The 20,796-nt window shown below is 44.1% G+C and overlaps 1 protein-coding gene across 1 annotated transcript in view; it reads right to left on the bottom strand.

Moving 5' to 3' along the window:
* RAB33A (RAB33A, member RAS oncogene family) overlaps positions 1-19,285 on the bottom strand; it is a 93,782-nt gene extending 74,497 nt beyond the window's left edge. The window contains exon 1 of the mRNA XM_037822887.1: positions 18,948-19,285. Coding sequence (XP_037678815.1) covers positions 18,948-19,205 — 258 coding nt within the window. The 5' untranslated portion in view covers positions 19,206-19,285. The remainder of the gene's footprint in view (positions 1-18,947) is intronic.
* Between the last annotated feature and the right edge of the window lie 1,511 nt (positions 19,286-20,796).

The raw sequence follows: 20,796 nt of genomic DNA, 5'->3' as shown, positions 1-20,796 counted from the left end.
GCTGAGGGCTGGGGAAGGTAAAACTCACAGCCCACAGCACAAGGTTGATACACTCAAGGGTCTGGGAATCATCAGACACATTGTGCCCTTAAGTGGATTCTCCACTGAACTGCACAGCACCAACCTCCTACCCCTGGGGCTGGCAGTCTCCAGTGCACACAGAGGACTGATGCAATGATTGAATTTTCACCTGGTTTGGACCCCACACGCCCCACAGCTGCATTCAGGAAAAAGTGGCCTTGAGGGAAACAGGTAACCCAAGAGCACTATCTGCTGGGAAGAGAGGGAAAGTGCACCATGTCAAATAGCAGTCTGGCCAGATTTTATACAGATATCCAAATAGACTTGCATCTTCTAAATGTCATGAAATTAACAGAAAAATCGCAAAGCATACAGAGATCCAGAAAGATATGGTTAAACCAAATGGCCAAATTAAAAAGCCAGAGGAGACCCAGAACTTGGAACAACCAGCCAAAGAACTGCACACAAATCTCCAAAACCACTTCAATAGGTTGGGAAAATACATAAAGGACATCAAGAAAACACTAGAATAACATAAAGAAGAATTTGATGCACACCAGCAGATTTGAAGAGACAGAAGAAAGAATAAGTGTGTTAGAGGATAAAGCAATTGAATACAAACATACAAAAAAATGATGAAAAAGATGGAAAATTTTGAAATGGACCTCAGAGAAATGATGGACAATATGAAGCCCACGAATATAAGAACCACTGGTGTTCCAGAAGGAGAAGAGTAAAGGGCTAGGAAGAGTATTTGAGGACAGAGTAGGGAAAAAATTCCCTATTCTTACAAAAGGCATAAATATGCAAATAAAAGAAGCCCAATGAAATCCAAATAGAATAGATCCAAATAGACACACTCTGAGAAGCATACTAATCAGATTGTCAGATCCTGAATAGAAGGAGAAAGTCCTGAAAGCAGCAAGAGAGAAGCGATTCACCCCTGTTCTAGTTTGCTAATGCTGCGGAATGCAAAACACCAGAGACGGATTGGCTTTTATAAAAAGGGGGTTTATTTGGCTACACAGTTACAGTCTTAAGGCCATAAAGTGTCCAAGGTAACACATCAGTAATCGGGTACCTTAACTGGAGGATGGCCAATGGCATCCAGAAAACCTGTTAGCTGGGAAGGCATATCACTGGCATCTGCTCCAAAGTTCTGGTTTCAAAATGGTTTTCTCCCAGGATGTTCCTCTCTAGCAAGCTTTCTCCTCTTCAAAACGTCACTCACAGCTGCACTGAGTTCCTTCTCTTTCAGTCAGCTCATTTATATGGCTCCACTGATCAAGTGCCACCCTGAATGGGTGGGGCCATGCCTCCATGGGAATATCTCATCAGAGTCATCACCCACAGCTGGGTGGGGCACATTCCAAGCAAATCTAATCAGCACCAAAACGTCTGCCCCACGAGACTACATCAAAGATAATGGCATTTGGGGGACACAATACATTCAAACTGGCACATTCCACCCCCTGGACGCCAAAATGACATTATCTTTCCAGATACAAAATACACTCATCCCACAACATCACAGAAACGTAAATCATTTCAGTAACAATAGTTAAATACAAGATCCCATCAAAATCAATTATAGGCATGGTCAGTCCTAAGGCATAAATTTTCTTTAACTGTGAATTTGTGAACTTAGAACAAGTTACGTGCTTCCAATATACAAAGGAGGAACATTCATAGGATAAACATTTCCATTGCCATAAGGAGAAAGAGTAAGGAAAACAGGGTTAACAGGACCAAAACAGTTCCTAAAACCCATAGGACAAACTCCATTAGATTTCAAAGTCTGAGAGTCATTCACCAAATGATGTTGCATCCTTCAGGCTTGACAGAGCGGGAGTCTAACTCTTCCTAAGGGCCTTTTCAGCAGCCCTTTCCTCTCCAAATGCTTAGGTGAGCTCTCCAACATATCCACACATTGGGGAGACCACCTTCTTGGCCCCACCATCCACAAACATCGGGGCAGCTCCTGGATTCCCTTCTGTCTCTGGGGCACATGCTCAACCCCTTCAGAACAGTGTGGTGGCAGCCAGGCTCTCCCCAATTCCCTGGAAATGTGCTCCACCTTCTTTGGAGCTTGGGGTGGCAAGACATTTCCTGAGCATTGAGGCAGAAGGCCAGCCCTCGACCTCCAGGGCAAACTCACCCTTTCCATGCATGTGGGCTGCTCCACTCTCCCAGCCCGAGACCTCTTGACTCCAGACCTCAACCTCCATGGCTATGTCTCTGGAGAAATTTTTCCTTCAGTTTGTTTCTTGTCTGTCTTCTCCAGTCCAGACTGGCAATGGCTTTGTCTGTAAAGATCTTGCAAAAATTCTATTGGCTTCAAATGAAGCATGCAGGGGTCAAAGCCATCAGGCAATAGGACTTTCCACAAATCCTTTCTGGATAACTCCATCTCCAATCTTGGCTTGTAATGAAATGGCGGCTGGGTTCCATGTTTGGTTACATCCTCACGTTGGGCTGTAGCTTCTGGGATTCCACCCCCTGGAAGCTCGTAATTTTCCAAGCCATCAGTTTCTGGTTTCTTTGAACCCAAGAGTTCAGTTCTAAGTTTATCTCTCTCTGCTCGCATTTTACTATAAGCTGCAAGAAAAAGCCAGGGTACATCCTCCACATGTACTCTAGAGATCTCCTTAGCTAAGTACTCCAGGTTGTCACTTTCAAATTCTTCCTTCCATCTGACACCAGGACTCAATTTTGCCAAATTCTCTGCCACTTTAAAACAAGGATCACCTTTCTTCCAGTTTGCAACAACACATTCATTTCTGCTCAAGTCCTCATCAGAAGTATCTTTAGAGTCCGTATTTTCATAAACAGTCTCTTTAAAGCAGTTTTGGCCTTTTCTATCAAGCTCCTCACACTTCTTCCAGAATCTTCCCCTTATCCATTTGAAAAGCCGTTCCAACATGTTTGGTATTTGCAGACTCAGCAGCAAAAGCACCCCTCTTCTCTGGTACTTAAATCTGTTCTAGTTTGCTAATGCTGTGGAATGCAAAACACCAGAGAAGGATTGGCTTTTATAAAAAGGGGGTTTATTTGGCTACACAGTTACAGTCTTAAGGCCATAAAGTGTCCAAGGTAACACATCAGTAATTGGGTACCTTCACTGGATGATGGCCAATGGCGTCCAGAAAACCTCTGTCAGCTGGGAAGGCACGTGGCTGGCATCTGCTCCAAAGTTCTGGTTTCAAAATGGCTTTCTCCCAGGACGTTCCTCTCTAGCAAGCTTGCTCCTCTTTAAAACATCACTCACAGCTGCACTGAGTTCCTTCTCTTTGAGTCAGCTCATTTATATGGCTCCACTGATCAAGTGCCACCCTGAATGGGTGGGGCCATGCCTCCATGGGAATATCTTATCAGAGTCATCACCCACAGCTGGGTGGGGCACATTCCAAGCAAATCTAATCAGCACCAAAACGTCTGCCCCACAAGACTACATCAAAGATAATGGCATTTGGGGGAATACAATACATTCAAACTTTCACAACCACATACAAGGGAAACCACATAAGACTAAGTACTGACTACTCAGTGGGCATAATGGAGGTGAGAAGGCAGTGGGATGACATATTTATGATTCTCAAAGAGGAAAATTGCTAGCCAAAATTCTTTTTCCAGCAAAGCTTTCCTGCAAAAGTGAGGGAGAGTTTAAAATTTTCACAGACAAATGCTGAGAGAATTTGTTAAGAAAGGACCTGCCTTGCAAGAAATACTAGAGGGAGATCAACTGGCTGAGATAAAAAGAAGGGAGAGATTGTGCCTAAGAGCCTCGTCCCAAATGCCTCTCTGTTGCTCAGATGTGGCCCTGTCTCTCTAGCTAAGCCAACTTGAAAGGTGAAATCACTGCCCTCCCCCCTACGTGGGATCAGACACCCAGGGGAGTGAATCTCCCTGGCAACGTGGAATATGACTCCCGGGGAGGAATGTAGACCTGGCATCGTGGGACGGAGAACATCTTCTTGACCAAAAGGGGGATGTGAAAGGAAATGAAATAAGCTTCAGTGGCAGAGAGATTCCAAAAGGAGCCAAGAAGTCACTCTCGTGGGCACTCTTATGCACAATTTAGACAACCCTTTTTAGGTTCTAAAGAATTGGGGTAGCTGGTGGTGAATACCTGAAACTATCAAACTACAACCAGAACCCATGAATCTCGAAGACAGTTGTATAAAAATGTAGCTTATGAGGGGTGACAAGGGGATTGGGAAAGCCATAAGGACCACACTACACTTTGTCTAGTTTATGGATGGATGAGTAGAAAAATAGGGGAAGGAAACAAACAGACAAAGGTACCCAGTGTTCTTTTTTACTTCAATTGCTCTTTTTCACTCTAATTATTATTCTTGTTATTTCTGTGTGTGTGCTAATGAAGGTGTCAGGGATTGATTTAGGTGATGAATGTACAACTATGTAATGGTACTGTAAACAATCGAAAGTACGATTTGTTTTGTATGACTGCGTGGTATATGAATATATCTCAATAAAATGATGATTAAAAAAAAAACAAAAACAAACAAACAAAAAAACACCAGGACTAGCTCAGTGTGTTCAGGCCTGTGAGCCAACAGTGAAGCTCTTGTTTGACAGTGTTATACATTTCAGCTGTAAACCATACCTGGACAGCCAAAGAGCCATGTGCTGGTGTCATTGTGAAGAAAAAAAAACTGATCTCTAAAGAAGATGCTGACAGCTGGTAACAGCAGATGACGACTGAAAAACATAACCTTGGACAAAGAACTAATGGTTTTACAGCATAAAGCTGCCTTATTTTGTGAAAGGATTATTTTAAGACCTTACAAGACTTTACATTTGACATTGAAATTTCAAACTATAAAAATAAAATTGGGGAGGGAGAGGAACCATACCTGCCCACCCAGGTATCTTCCTGGATGACTGCCTTGGCATGCCAAATTGTCTTGACCCATCCCAGAAAGAGGGGAGAATTTTGAAAAGATAGGGTCTGCAACTCAGTTACTTGCAACTATATTTACAAAAAAGATCAAATGTAAAAGTTCATTATCAGATATGTTCAACATTATCAACATTATCTTATTTGGAAATATAGAAAAATCCTCACTTAGATATTTTTTTACTATGAAATTTTTAACTGCTACACATTTATGCCTAGAAGGATCTGACTTAATTTTTTCTCTGTTTTAATTGCATATAATATGCTATTTATTTATAACTCAATTAGTATATGAATATTTCATGTTTCTATTAATGATAGGACTAGTTACATAGACAAGGTTTCCATGTGTGTTTCTCTTTTAAACTCAGAACCATCAGCTGGTAACCTCTTAGGGAGCAAAGCCCAGACATGTATGTATCATGTAACATGCATACAAGATAAAGTGAACAAGATTTAGAAGTACAACCACTCCCACTTTATGAGCCCACTTATATGACAGATGTCACATTTTGCTCTAATCTTTGCCTAAATTAGATAAACGATAGATTTAATGAGACAAATGAAAAGTTGTTTAACATAATATATATATGCTAATATATAGCTCTATATACTGTTGTGTTTTTTGTTTATTCCCTAGAACTTGTTCCATATTCTGGGATATTGTTAAAATATCCATTATTGGTTTTAGTAAAAATTGTTCTTGGAAAAAAAAGACAATGTGTGAGCATAAAGAAGAATTTGAAACTATAAAAAGAAATATAGGGGAAAAAATGTAACTATTGCAACCTATGGCCTATAGTTAAGAAACATTTTAACACTTTCATCAACATTAACAAATTACCACACCAATACTAGGAGGCCATAATGAGGGGGATAAGGGTTATGGGAAGACTGAGGTTTCCTTTTTATTTTTATTTCTTTTCTGGAGTAACAAAAATGTAAATTTGATCGTAAGGATACATGCACAAATATGTGCTGATACTGTGAGCTAGTGATTGTACGTACACTTTGGATGGTTTGTATGGAGTGTGAATATATCTCAATAAAATTGAATTAAAATGGTAAAAAGAAAAAGAAACATAACAGAAATTATGGAGGTGAAAGTCACAATAGAAGAGATTTAAAAATACACTAAAGTCATTCAACAGAAGATTTGAACGGGCAGAAGAAAGAATCAGTGAGCTAGAAGACAAGACAATCAAAATCTTACAGACAGAAGAATAGATAAAAGAATGGAAAAATCTGAGCATTGTCTCAGGGATTTGAATGACAGCATGAAGCACACAACCATATACTTCATAGGTGCCCCAAAAAGAGAAGGGAAAAGGGGAAGAAAGAATGTTTGAGGAAATAATAGCCAAAAATTTCCCAACTCTTATGAAAGAGATAAATATACACATACAGGAAGCACAACATACTCCAAACAGAATAAATCCTAACACACCCATTCCAAGACACATACTAATCAGAATGCCAAATGCTAAAGACAAAGAGAGAATCCTGAAAGCAGCAAGAGAAAAGTGATCCATCACACATAAGGTGTCCACAATAAGACTAAAAGTACTAATTTCCATAAGAAACCATGGAGTTGAGAAGGCAATGGTATGATATTTTAAAGTACTGGAAGAGAAAAACTGCCAGCCAAGAATTCTAAATCCAGAAAAACTGTCCTTCAAAATGAGGGATAGTTCTCCTACCTACATGGGACCTGATTCCCAGGTGTGTAAATCTCCCTGGCAACACAGGATATGGCTCCAGGGGATGAATCTGGACCTGGCATCATGGGATTGAGAACATCTTGACCAAAAGGGGGATGTGAAATGAAACAAAATAAGGTTTCAGTGGCTGAGAGATTTCAAATGGTGTTGAGAGGTCACTCTGGAGGGCATTCTTATACACATAAAGATAACTCTTTTTAGTTTTTAATGCATTGAAACAACTAGAAGTAAATACCTGAAACTATCAAACTGCAACCCAGTAGCCTTGACTCTTTAAGACAATTGTATAGTAATGTAGCTTACAAGGGGTGATAGTGTGATTGTGAAAACCTTGTGGATCACATTCCCTTTATCTGGTGTATGGATGGATGAGTAGAAAAATGGGGACAAAAAGTAAATGAAAAATAGGGTGGGATGGGGGGGTGATTTGGGTGTTCTTTTTTACTTTTATTTTTTATTTTTATTCTGATTCTTTCTGGTGGGAGGAAAATGTTTAAAAATAGATTGGGGTGATGAATGCATAACTATATGATGGTACTGTGAACAGTTGATTGTACACCATGGGTGATTGTATGATATGTGAATATATCTCAATAAAACTGAATTTAATAAAAAAAACAGTAGAGAACAAAACTAAGTATGTGGGTGCCTTAAGGTCCTGCAACCTCATTAGGGGGCATTTACTTGGAGGATCTGAGAGCAGGGACTGAATGGACATTTGCCCACTGGTGTTTATGGAGAGAGTATGCATGATTTGCAATGGGTATAGGTGGCCTAAGTGTACATCGACTGAGGAACAGAATGGTGAACTGTTGTGTGTGCATGCAATGGAATACTGAGCAACTGCGAGGAGGAGTGAAGCTGTGAGACACGCAATGAGGTGAATGGATCCTGTAGATAGCATTTTGAGTGAACTATGCCAGAAACAAAGGCAAACTCTATAATGCCTCACCAGTGTGGACTAACTACAATGTGTAAACTCAGAATTGAACCTTAGAGCATAGCTTATAAGGGGAATGCCTATCATAAAGATCCCTAGATTGTAAGCTCTTAGAGCAGTCACATCTATCCCTGAATTGTAATGGCTATCTCCAGATTCTGAGGTGATGATCCCTTTGTGTATAACCTGATCAATCCCTGGAACTTTGGATATCTGTGTGACATCTGAAACTCAGAGCTAGAACTTGGCAGATATGAATGTCTGTATTAGCACATACAGCAACTGTTAAAAAAAAAAGCTGAAAAAGAGTCCAGACTTGAACTGGAGAAATATATATGCAGGGCCCCCTGAGGAGCTGGGGGGAAATACAGAGGTGTTGGGCTTCCTCACCTGGATCGTTGCTGATGTTCTCACAAACATTGAGGACTGGTGCTTTGATGTACCGAGCCCTCTATCATGGGACTTGCCCTTATTAAGCTTGTTACTGCAAAGGAAAGGCTAAACCTACTTGTAATTGTGTCTAAGAGTCTCCCCCTAAGAACCTCTTTGTTGCTAAGATGTGGCCCTCTCTCTCTAGCTAAGTCACCTTGGGGGGTGATCTCACTGCCCTCCCTGCTACATGGTATCTGACACCCAGGGGCGTAAATCTCCCTGGCAATGTGGGATAAGCCTCTCAGGGATGAATCTGGACCTGGCATCATGGAATTGAGAACATCTTCTTGACCAAAAGGGAGATGCAAAATGAAATGAAATAAAGTTTCAGTGGCTGAGAGATTCCAAATGGAGTCGAGAAGGCACTCTGGTGGGCATTCTTATGCACTATATAAATAACCCTTTTTAGGTTTTATTGTATTGGAATATAGAAGTAAATACCTGAAACTATCAAACTACAACTCAGTAGCCTTGACTCTTTAAGATGATTGTATAGCAATGTAGCTTACAAGGGGTGGCAACTGTGATTGTAAAAGCCTTGTGGATCACACTCCCTTTATCCACTGTATAGATGGATGAGTAGAAAAATGGGGACAAAAAACTAAATGAAAAATAGGGTGGGGGGATGATTTGGGTGTTCCTTTTTACCTTTTTTTTATTCTTATTTTCACTTTTCCTGGTATAAGAAAAATATTCAAAAAATAGATTGCGGTGATGAATGCAGAACTATATGATGGTACTGTGAACAATTGATTGTACATTTTGGATGACTGTATGGTATGTAAATATATCTTAATAAAATTGAATTTAATAAAACATTAGGGAGAATTAACAAAACCAAACTTTGATCCCTTGAGAAGATCAATAAAATTGACAAAACCTTAGATAAGGAACAAGACAAGGATGCCCGCTGTCACCACTGTTACTCAACATTGTGCTGGAAGTGCTAGCCAGGGCAATCCGGCAAGACAAAGAAATAAAAGGCATCCAAATTGGAAAAGAAGAAGTAAAACTGTCATTGTTTGCAGATGATATGATCTTATATCTAGAAAACACTGAGAAATCAACGATACACCTACTAGAGCTAATAAACAAATTTAGCAAAGTAGCGGGATACAAGATTAATGCACATAAGTCAGTAATGTTTCTATATGCTAGAAATGAACAAACTGAAGAGACACTCAAGAAAAAGATACCATTTTTGATAGCAACTAAAAAAATCAAGTACCTAGGAATAAACTTAACCAAAGATGTAAAAGACCTATACAAAGAAAACTACATAACTCTACTAAAAGAAATAGAAGGGGACCTTAAAAGATGGAAAAATATTCCATGTTCATGGATAGGAAGGCTAAATGTCATTAAGATGTCAATTCTACCCAAACTCATCTACAGATTCAATGCAATCCCAATCAAAATTCCAACAACCTACTTTGCAGACTTGGAAAAGCTAGTTACCAAATTTATTTGGAAAGGGAAGATGCCTCGAATTGCTAAAGACACTCTAAAAAAGAAAAACGAAGTGGGAGGACTTACACTCCCTGACTTTGAAGCTTATTATAAAGCCACAGTTGTCAAAACAGCATGGTACTGGCACAAAGATAGACATATAGATCAATGGAATCGAATTGAGAATTCAGAGATAGACCCTCAGATCTATGGCCGACTGATCTTTGATAAGGCCCCTAAAGTCACTGAACTGAGCCATAATGGTCTTTTCAACAAATGGGGCTGGGAGAGTTGGATATCCATATCCAAAAGAATGAAAGAGGACCCCTACCTCACCCCCTACACAAAAATTAACTCAAAATGGACCAAAGATCTCAATATAAAAGAAAGTACCATAAAACTCCTAGAAGATAATGTAGGAAAACATCTTCAAGACCTTGTATTAGGAGGCCACTTCCTAGACTTTACACCCAAAGCACAAGCAACAAAAGAGAAAATAGATAAATGGGAACTCCTCAAGCTTAGAAGTTTCTGCACCTCAAAGGAATTTCTCAAAAAGGTAAAGAGGCAGCCAACTCAATGGGAAAAAATTTTTGGAAACCATGTATCTGACAAAAGACTGATATCTTGCATATACAAAGAAATCCTACAACTCAATGACAATAGTACAGACAGCCCAATTATAAAATGGGCAAAAGATATGAAAAGACAGTTCTCTGAAGAGGAAATACAAATGGCCAAGACACACATGAAAAAATGTTCAGCTTCACTAGCTATTAGAGAGATGCAAATTAAGACCACAATGAGATACCATCTAACACCGGTTAGAATGGCTGCCATTAAACAAACAGGAAACTACAAATGCTGGAGGGGATGTGGAGAAATTGGAACTCTTATTCACTGTTGGTGGGACTGTATAATGGTTCAGCCACTCTGGAAGTCAGTCTGGCAGTTCCTTAGAAAACTAGATATAGAGTTACCATTCGATCCAGCGATTGCACTTCTCAGTATATACCCGGAAGATCGGAAAGCAGTGACACGAACAGATATCTGCACGCCAATGTTCATAGCAGCATTATTCACAATTGCCAAGAGATGGAAACAACCCAAATGTCCTTCAACAGATGAGTGGATAAATAAAATGTGGTATATACACACGATGGAATACTACGCGGCAGTAAGAAAGAACGATCTCGTGAAACATGACAACATGGATGAACCTTGAAGACATAATGCTGAGCGAAATAAGCCAGGCACAAAAAGAGAAATATTATATGCTACCACTAATGTGAACTTTGAAAAATGTAAAACAAATGGTTTATAATGTAGAATGTAGGGGAACTAGCAGTAGAGAGCAATTAAGGAAGGGGGAACAATAATCCAAGAAGAACAGATAAGCTATTTAACGTTCTGGGGATGCCCAGGAATGACTATGGTTTGTTAATTTCTGATGGATATAGTAGGAACAAGTTCACAGAAATGTTGCTATATTATGTAACTTTCTTGGGGTAAAGTAGGAACATGTTGGAAGTTAAGCAGTTATCTTAGGTTAGTTGTCTTTTTCTTACTCCCTTGTTATGGTCTCTTTGAAATGTTCTTTTATTGTATGTTTGTTTCCTTTTTAACTTTTTTTTCATACAGTTGATTTAAAAAAGAAGGGAAACTTAAAAAAAAAAAAAAAGAAAAACATGGAAAAAGAAATAGATGTAGTGCCCCCTTGAGGAGCCTGTGGAGAATGCAGGGGTATTCGCCTACCTCACCTCCATGGTTGCTAACATGACCACAGACATAGGGGACTGGTGGTTTGATGGGTTGAGCCCTCTACCACAGGTTTTACCCTTGGGAAGACGGTTGCTGCAAAGGAGAGGCTAGGCCTCCCTATGGTTGTGCCTAAGAGCCTCCTCCCAAATGCCTCTTTGTTGCTCAGATGTGGCCCTGTCTCTCTAGCTAAGCCAACTTGAAAGGTGAAATCACTGCCCTCCCCCCTACGTGGGATCAGACACCCAGGGGAGTGAATCTCCCTGGCAGCGTGGAATATGACTCCCGGGGAGGAATGTAGACCTGGCATCGTGGGACGGAGAACATCTTCTTGACCAAAAGGGGGATGTGAAAGGAAATGAAATAAGCTTCAGTGGCAGAGAGATTCCAAAACGAGCCGAGAGGTCACTCTGGTGGGCACTCTTATGCACACTTTAGACAACCCTTTTTAGGTTCCAAAGAATTGGGGTAGCTGGTGGTGGATACCTGAAACTATCAAACTACAACCCAGAACCCATGAATCTCAAAGACAGTTGTATAAAAATGTAGCTTATGAGGGGTGACAATGGGATTGGGGAAGCCCTAAGGACCACACTCCACTTTGTCTAGTCTATGGATGGATGAGTAGAAAAATAGGGGAAGGAAACAAACAGACAAAGGTACCCAGTGTTCTTTTTTACTTCAATTGCTCTTTTTCACTCTAATTATTATTCTTGTTATATTTGTGTGTGTGCTAATGAAGGTGTCAGGGATTGATTTGGGTAATGAATGTACCACTATGTAATGGTACTGTAAACAATCGAAAGTACGATTTGTTTTGTATGACTGCGTGGTATGTGAATATATCTCAATGAAATGAAGATTAAAAAAAAAAAAAGAAGGGAAAGTTAAAAAAAAAAAAAAAACAAGGAAAAAAAAAGAGATGCAGTGCCCCTTTGAGGAGCCTGTGGAGAAGGCAGGGGTATTCGCCTACCCCACCTCCATGGTTGCTAACATGACCACAGACATGGGGGACTGGTGGTTTGATGGGTTGAGCCCTCTACCACAGGTTTTACCCTTGGGAAGACGGTTGCTGCAAAGGAGAGGCTAGGCCTCCCTATGGTTGTGCCTAAGAGCCTCCTCCCGAATGCCTCTTTGTTGCTCAGATGTGGCCCTGTCTCTCTAGCTAAGCCAACTTGAAAGGTGAAATCACTGCCCTCCCCACTACGTGGGATCAGACACCCAGGGAAGTGAATCTCCCTGGCAATGTGGAATATGACTCCCGGGGAGGAATGTAGACCCGGCATCGTGGGATGGAGAACATCTTCTTGACCAAAAGGGGGATGTGAAAGGAAATGAAATAAGCTTCAGTGGCAGAGAGATTCCAAAACGAGCCGAGAGGTCACTCTGGTGGGCACTCTTACGCACACTTTAGACAACCTTTTTTAGGTTCTAAAGAATTGGGGTAGCTGGTGGTGGATACCTGAAACTATCAAACTACAACCCAGAACCCATGAATCTTGAAGACAGTTGTATAAAAATGTAGCTTATGAGGGGTGACAATGGGATTGGGAAAGCCATAAGGACCACACTCCACTTTGTCTAGTTATGGATGGATGAGTAGAAAAATAGGGGAAGGAAACAAACAGACAAAGGTACCCAGTGTTCTTTTTTACTTCAATTGCTCTTTTTCAGTCTAATTATTAATCTTGTTATTCTTGTGTGTGTGCTAATGAAGGTTTCAGGGATTGATTTGGGTGATGAATGTACAACTATGTAATGGTACTGTGAACAATCGAAAGTACGATTTGTTTTGTATGACTGCGTGGTATGTGAATATATCTCAATAAAATGATGATTAAAAAAAAAAAAAAAGGAGAAGACTGACTTGCTTCTGCAAGCCGAACCAGAAAAGATTTTCATTTCTTCCCCTTCTCTGGTGCTCTGAGCAGGAAGAAAGTGCAAGCAGGCCAGGAAATGAACGGAGGTCAGTGGAAAGAGGGCAGGTATATCACAAGAATATCATTATCACCTGGCTTCTGATCCTCTGCCCCTACTCCCACTGTAGTGGATAACTCTTGCCTCTGAGTGAGGCTGAATCCCTACCAGCCCTCAGGCATGTGGCAGATGCTTTAACACCATGAGCTCAGGACTCTAAAAATACCTGCCACTAGCAGGAACATCCGTGGGAGTGTGCAAGGTGTCTGAGGCTGAGTAGGTTGGCTGTTTGGCTTTTCTTTGGCTTCGTAATTGTGTACACCACCCAAGTTGCCGGAACTGCAGGGAGGGCCCTCGCTGCAGGAGACGTACTTTGCCTCTCCAATAGTATAAGGAGCCTTGAAGCTTTTATTTGGCAGCTCAGAATTTAAACTGTAGTCACTGCTTCCATCCTAGCTCTTTAGAAACCCCACCTCCAGTTCTCTGCTCTCCTGTCTGTGGTGAGAGGTGAGCCGGGAAGCAGTGGCATGGTCTCAGAGCCATCAGAAAAGTATAGCACAGCAGGCAGGCCCACCAGACACATGAAACTATTCCATTTTGCCTGGGGGTTCTGTGTTCCTGTTCTCAGCATCCTCATAAAGCCCTGGCCCCCACCACAGAGCGAATGCATCACCTTCCCCTTTTGCAGCTGGCTCTTCTCTCAACTATTCCTCCTTCCCTGTGGTAACTGCATCCAGAAGGTGGACAGGGGGTGACGACCAACCCTTACCCAGATGCATACTCTTTTCTCTCAGAGGGCCAGCGGGATATAGTAGAATCAAACCAATTCACTGAAAATCTCAGCCCACTGATTCATTTACTAGTTAGGTGTCCTTAGGCAAGTTACTTACTCTCCCTACCTTCAGTGTTCTCATCTGGAAAATGAGGATAACCATTGCAATTTTGGAGGGATCCAGTGAAGATTAGCATTACTTATGAGTACATGACACATACTCTCTTCCTCCCTGGCCCGAAACCTCCACCATTAAATCTAGATGGGCAACTATTTGAGAGGGTGTTGCTGGAAATGCAGTGGTAGCTTTGGAATTGGGAGGCCTGGGTTCCAGCTGCAGCTCCTCCATTTACTAACCAAGCCATTTAACCTCTCTGAGCATTGCCTTGCTTTCCCCATCTGCACAGTGGGAACCTGAGCCTCTAATGGTTGCGGAGAGGATCACCTGAAATCCCAGCTTTTGCAAAATAGGAAGTTCTCTGCAAATATCAGTTGCCACTCTTGTCTCAGAAGGCCCATCAGCCCTCTCCTGTTAGTAGTGCTCCTTGGATTCATTGGTGGCATCCTGGAAAGCACAGAATGCTTGGCTTCTTGAAGATGAAGCTAGATCCAAGGCAAGGGAATTCCAGTGGGGAGAGAGGAATGGCCACAACATGCCATGGGTGGCTGGGGGAAGGCCCAAACTGTTGGGGGTGCAGCAAGAGGGTTGAGGGACACAGCCTAGGGAGCTACCAAAGATAAATCTAGCCTGTCTAACCATTTTCCTGGGGCTTCAGCAAGCCCCCTACCCTCTGCATGTGCTCTTAGCTAACACGGGTATTTCTTTTCCCTAGGGAACATATCTGGCATCTTTGTATAGATGAGGCATGAATATTGTTTTGTTGGAGGCCAGTGGGGGAGGGTAGAAGTGGATAAAGGGAGACAAATACATCTGTAACCTTTGGAGGGTGCCTGAATGGATGATGGGAAAAGTTTAAAACAAATATTTCCAACCAGCCAGACTGTCCCATCTGCATCTAAGATACACACAAACATATACAGCTGCACAAAGAATGGCAAAGGAGGACAGAGACAGAGAGAAACTCCTGCATAGAAAGAGGCAGCAAGGCAGACCAAGAAACACCCACTGACGGATAATTAACCATTAAGCTAACTGGCAGAAGATGAAGCTCACAAGCCCTGAGGAAGACATAATGTCATTCTGACTGCAGGCAGCTTCCACGGGAACACTTAGCTCAGCCTTCATCCACTCGTTAATGTATCACAGGAAAGTGTTTTTCCAAATGAGCAGCAGAGGGAGAGAAATCCACAGTTTCTGGACCTCACCTTCCCATAGCCACTGCTGACCTGCAGTTTGCCTGATCCTGAGGGCTGGGGCAGAGGGGGTGCCCAGCCTGTGGGAGAAACCAAACTAGAAAGGAAGGGCTCTAAAATCAGTTTCAGAGCCTCCCTTCCGTTACACCCCTATTTGGCATTTTCCAGTGCTTTTAGACTGAGACACAGTCAATAAGATTTAGCTAAACCTGTAAGTGACAGATACATAATGGTCATTAAGGGAACCTCCAGATGTTGGGGGATGCCTCCACCCTTCTTAGGCTGATGTCAGGAAGGACTGCCAGCTTTCCTGTGTGATGTCCATCTGGGTCCCTTTCAGAAGTCACTGTGTGGGTTGGATGGCACACTGGGCCAGCCCAGAGTGGGGATTTATGTGCCCTGCTAAGCCAGGCAGCATAATATGTGGAAAGGGCACTTAAAAGTGATTACAAGACCTGAATGCTAGGCCTGACCCTGTGTGATCTTGGGCAAATCCCTTTCCCTCTCTGAGCCTCACTTTCCTATCTGTAACGGGCAGCCTTTGGACTAGAGAATCTCTAAGGACTCTGCCATCTCTGAACATTCTCCAGTTCTCACGCCCAAGGTGAGACAGTCAAGGTGAAAAAATTAAAATGTGTTAGACTTGAAGGAGACATCTTTGAGCCTCCTGGGTTAGGCTGGCTGCCCAGCATCCAACCTCCCCTTTTCCACACTCTCCCAGGGCTGTAAATTGCCTCCTGGAGTAGTATGCAGTGGTAAAGGCCATGGGCTGTGAGTCAGGTTTGAATTCCTAGCCCTGTCACAGGGAAGGCAGTATGGTGAGATGATGGAATGCTTTAGAGGACAAGGCTGAAGCTCAGATTCATGAGACATCAGACAGGTTATTTAATCTCTCTAAACATCAGTTTTCTTATCTCTAAAATAGGGAACAATGATAACAAAGGCACTGATTTCATAGCGTTGCTGTAAGGATCAAAGAAGTTAATACATGTAAGTGCCTCCCCTGGGCTCTTTGATGATTGAATAAATCAAAGTTCTTCTTCTTATTGCCTACTCACTAGAGGCTTTCCTTGATGTTCTTGTTAACCAGGACGCACTGGATTAGAAATGTGATGGGGTGGAGTGGGGGAACACTGATTGGAAACACTGAGGAGGGCTTCCACCCCCTAGGACTGTCCCTGGTAATTAAGAAAGTAGCCCCAAATAAACTAAATCAGTCACCCCAGCAGGGGAGTGATGGACGGTGCTACCCTGAGACACAGGGAGGCAGCCCAGGAGAGGCCACACCGTATCCTTGGACTGGGAAGAAGAGCTGGCTGCGAGCTCTTCCCCTCTCTCCTGTGAGCAGGGTTTGGTATGTTGGAGCATGACAGCCTTCCGTTTCTGGTGATGGTCTAGGGCTACCTTGGCCTGCCACATGGTACTTTTCACTCTCCCCCAAAGGGGGAAGCCCTTGGCAGTCACCTCCTAGTGTGGTTTTGGCACTTGTTCCTTGAGATGCCAGCAGGAGCGTGGGGGCAAAATCTTCTCCTGTCTAGATGTTACAGGCTAGCTGTCCAGCTGCCTTGCTCTGCCATCTTCCCATGGACATGCTGGCCTCTCTCGCCTGCCAGCTTTGGCCCTGAGATTGTAGCAGCTTTCCCAGAGGCAGCGTCCCCAGCTCACAACTCCTGTTTCTTACCCTGTGTTCCCTCAGAATCTGTACTCCGGGGACTCCTCCATAAGCAGTGTCACAAGGCTCTTGAAAGATATAGTCTTCCAAAAAACGCCCATATTAAGCATTTATCTGCATGTGGTGTTAGGCTGAGCTCTGTTTCTAGTGAGTCACACTGTCTCTGCCCTGGGAAAAAGTCCGGCATCTTTGGCAGAGACTGTAAAAATCCAGTTTGGCTAAGTACTTGGGTGTTAGAAGGGAAGGGAAGGGATGGTTTTAAAATTTTCCCCAAAGCCATTGTTGGTGACCTCTTCCACTCCATTTTCACCTCCCATTCCCCACTTTCTCCCCTCTTTCTCCCTTCTTCCTTGTTTCCTAGACTTACAAACACTTCTTTTTTCCTCCATCTAAATTTCAGATGGACTTATTTCTCCTCTTTTAAATCCAGGGAATACTTTGGATTAATGCAACGTGATTTTAAACAAGTGATGTCATTATAAATTTCAAGGTTTTTGAGGGTTTACATAAAATATTTCTATTTCATATTTAAGAAAAGGGCATATTTTGGAAATTCCAGAACCTTACAGCCTGACATTAATGAAGTCCTAACCCAGCAAACGTCCATATAAGAACCGTAGGAAAGGATAGAGACAGATAACCTACTTTGACATTAAAGGGAAATGGAGGAATTTCCTCAAAATTCAAGGGGCATAAAAAGATCAAAATGTCAAAACCCTGCCCTGTCTTCCTGCCCCTGGGGCTCAGCTGGTTTTGTGATCTCTCCCTTACCAGTACCAAGCTGCCCATCTTCCTGGCATCTAGGGTCTTTGCCTGGTTTCTGAAGCCATTTTAAAGCACATTCATTTTAATAATCAAAGAGTCAGGAGTCTCGAACTGTTTAGAGTGTTTCATCAACCTCCCCAGTAACTTGATCCTTCTCCCCACATTGCTCATATAAGGGCCCTTGGAGTCACTTTGGCTGTTGAATGGCAAGAGGGAGGTTTACCTTCACCCTTACCCTGTCTAGGGCCCACAAAAGAACAGTTGGGAGTCTAGTGCAGTTGGTCTTCAGTGTCCCCAGTGCCTTTTTTTGGCATCTCCTTTCCCTTTCCTGACTATAACCCTGCCTCCCCTTGACACATGAAGTTGCCCTTGCCACGTCCTCCCACCCACCATCCCCTGCATTTTGAAATGTTCCTGTTCAATAGGCTTAAAGGTGAGAACAAACAGTCAGATAAGAATATTTGATAAACTAATAGGGGAAGGGGAGTCCAAGGCACTTGCCTGGGCTCTCTGATGAGTTGCTCTGTGTTTTTACAAAGGCCTGCTGAAGACAATACCCTGACCCAACAGAATGAATAATGGGCAATTCCTTAGGTGTCCTAGACAAGTAAAGGAGATCTCATCTGAGGGAGACTGTTCCAAAAGAAAAGTTTTCTCTATTATGAAGGACTGGCAGGTGATCTAGTCTCAATTTCTTTAAAGGGGCTCATGGATCTGTGCTGGAGCCACCCTCCTTTCACCCCCAATCCAGCTCAACCCTAATCATAACTCTAAACAGTAATTTAAAATAAAGCAGCTTTCATTTTCTGTGGATTTCCATCCTTTCCTCCATGCTAATGCCTCAGGGCTTAGTCAAAGTGGTTTTTGCAGCCTATAGGCACCCAAGAGGTAGAAGAGACCTCAAGATGTGAAAAGTGCTTTGGGATCCATCCACAGACCAGAACGGAAAGATGCCTCCTACCTCCCTCTGCCCACAGGTGCCGCTGCTCCCGGCTCAGGGTCCAGGATGCTTTGCCTGGCGGCAAAGCTGCCACGCAGGGGCAAAGGGCAGGAGATGCATCCACTCCCGCCTGTCCTAAAAATAAAAGGATGAGGTGGGAACTGGGTCACTGAGAGAAGCGAAAGGGGATGAGAGGTGCCGAGGGTCTCGGGCTCAGCAAGCGGTGACCTAGCCACGCGCTGCACATTTACAACCTCTAAAGCGATGTCTCAGGCGAGGCCCCCTCCCAGCTCCCTCCCTTCCCAGACCTGACCGGCTGGATCACCTTGATCTTCTCGCCCTCGATTTCCACGGTCTTCTCCCTGAAGTCCACGCCGATGGTGGCTTCAGTTTTGTCCAGAAAGGTGCCCCCGCAGAAGCGGAAGGTCAGGCAGGTCTTGCCCACGTTGGAGTCCCCGATCACGATGATTTTGAAGATGCGAATCTGCACGTACTGATCCAGCGAAGAGTCGAGCTCCAGAGACGCCAGGCCAGCTGCCGAGGCGGGCTGCAGGCTCCCATGGCCCAGGATGGGCTGCACCATCTCCCAGGGACAGGACCGCGGCCCCGACCCCCCTCGAGGCCTCCGCACAAAAGAAACGGCCCCGTTCGTTCGCTCGAGGTGAGCGAGGTGAGCGAGCTTTCTGCGTGATGTGAGCGTGTGTGTGAGTGTGTGTCCACCCGTGTGTGCGTGTGCCGGGAACGTGTGTGTGCGCGCGCGTGAAGGGGGTGCCGCTCACTCTAGGCTCCCCCCTCCTCCTCCAGCGCACCCTGCTTGCCTTTCGGAGGCACCAATACAAAAGCTAGGGAGAGGAGCAGGGATGGAGGAGAGTGGCAATCCGCGAGCCTTCTCCTTCGGCCTCGGCCCTGGGACTGGACGCTAGAGCTTGTCGTCCTATGGTGCTCCCGAAGCTGCCGCCGCCGCCGCTACCGCGCCTTTGCCTAGATCCTCCCCTGCCTGGACCCGGGGACACAGCGGAGGGAAGGAGCCTAAGGAGGAAAGGGGGGGATGTAGAGCAGCACACGCCACCCCGGGATGGTCTTCCTTTCTCCTTTGCCCCCGTTTATGTGTTTCGGGCTCCCCACCCCCACTTTCTCTGGGTGCATGGGGTCAACGGGCAAGGAGCACAGCTGGGGAGGACAAAGAGCTCCACACGAAGGCATCTCTGGAGCACTCCAGCTTCGGGGCAATGCAACTCGGGACTGGGGGGTTGGTGGGGTGGGGGCGGAGATACCTCTTTCACCTCCCGAGCGGCTGGCAGCTGAGCCGCGCCTCCGCGGGCGCGCTCCCAAGCCTCGGGATAAAGGGATGCTCTGTCTTATTGAGTAAGCAGGTGCACTCGTGGGCCCCAAGGAGCTGGGGAGGGAGCTGCCAAGACACGCAGTGGGTTGTGGGGGGCCAGCGCAGCTGAGGCGAGGGAGCCAGGGTCGCGGGTGTGTGTGTGTAGGGGGTGTAACTGTTTCTGTCACAGACTTGCCAGATGTAGGGGGGCGCGTGCCAGGCGCCAGCCTCCCCTTATCACACCACAAGCACCCATCCTCTGAATGTTCAGGAGAGCGGCTCCCATTGGCTGCTGGAGTCGGTTGTGTTTGGCTGGCCAATGGGGAAGGCCTGCCGCGGGACAGGGCCATACGCGGATAGAAGAAGGGGGGAAGCTAGTGGTGGCAGCTCCAGCAAAAGGGGACTTTGTTTCTGGGGTTAACCATTACGGGTCCAGGTGGAGGGATCTTACGGCATGGCATAAGCCCCACAGTGCCTTGCATACCCAAGCCCTCCATATAACTATAACTTCTTCCAGAATGGTGGCACGTCAAACAGAGTTGGAAGCCCCTGGGGGGGTTCACCCCCCGGCAACTGAATGTAGAAGAAAGTGGTTGGGTCTAATTTGCCAGAAGCCTAGATTATGCTTGGAAGATGATAAATGAACCTAACTTTCTTACGTATAAGCGTCGCAAAGCTTATTAATAATCACACATCTTGGTCAAGACCAGTATTTGCTCTCTCCAAAGTGATTTGCAGGGTCAGAGTTTGTTTGTTTGAAATCGACTTTACTGAGGTACAAAGTTGTTCTAGTTTGCTAATGCTGCAGAATGCAAAACACCAGAGATGGATTGATTGGCTTTTATAAAAAGGG

The sequence above is a fragment of the Choloepus didactylus genome, chromosome Y (genome assembly GCF_015220235.1).
Source record: "Choloepus didactylus isolate mChoDid1 chromosome Y, mChoDid1.pri, whole genome shotgun sequence".
Taxonomy (NCBI): Eukaryota; Metazoa; Chordata; class Mammalia; order Pilosa; family Megalonychidae; genus Choloepus; species Choloepus didactylus.
This window is presented reverse-complemented; position numbering and strand designations above follow the sequence as displayed.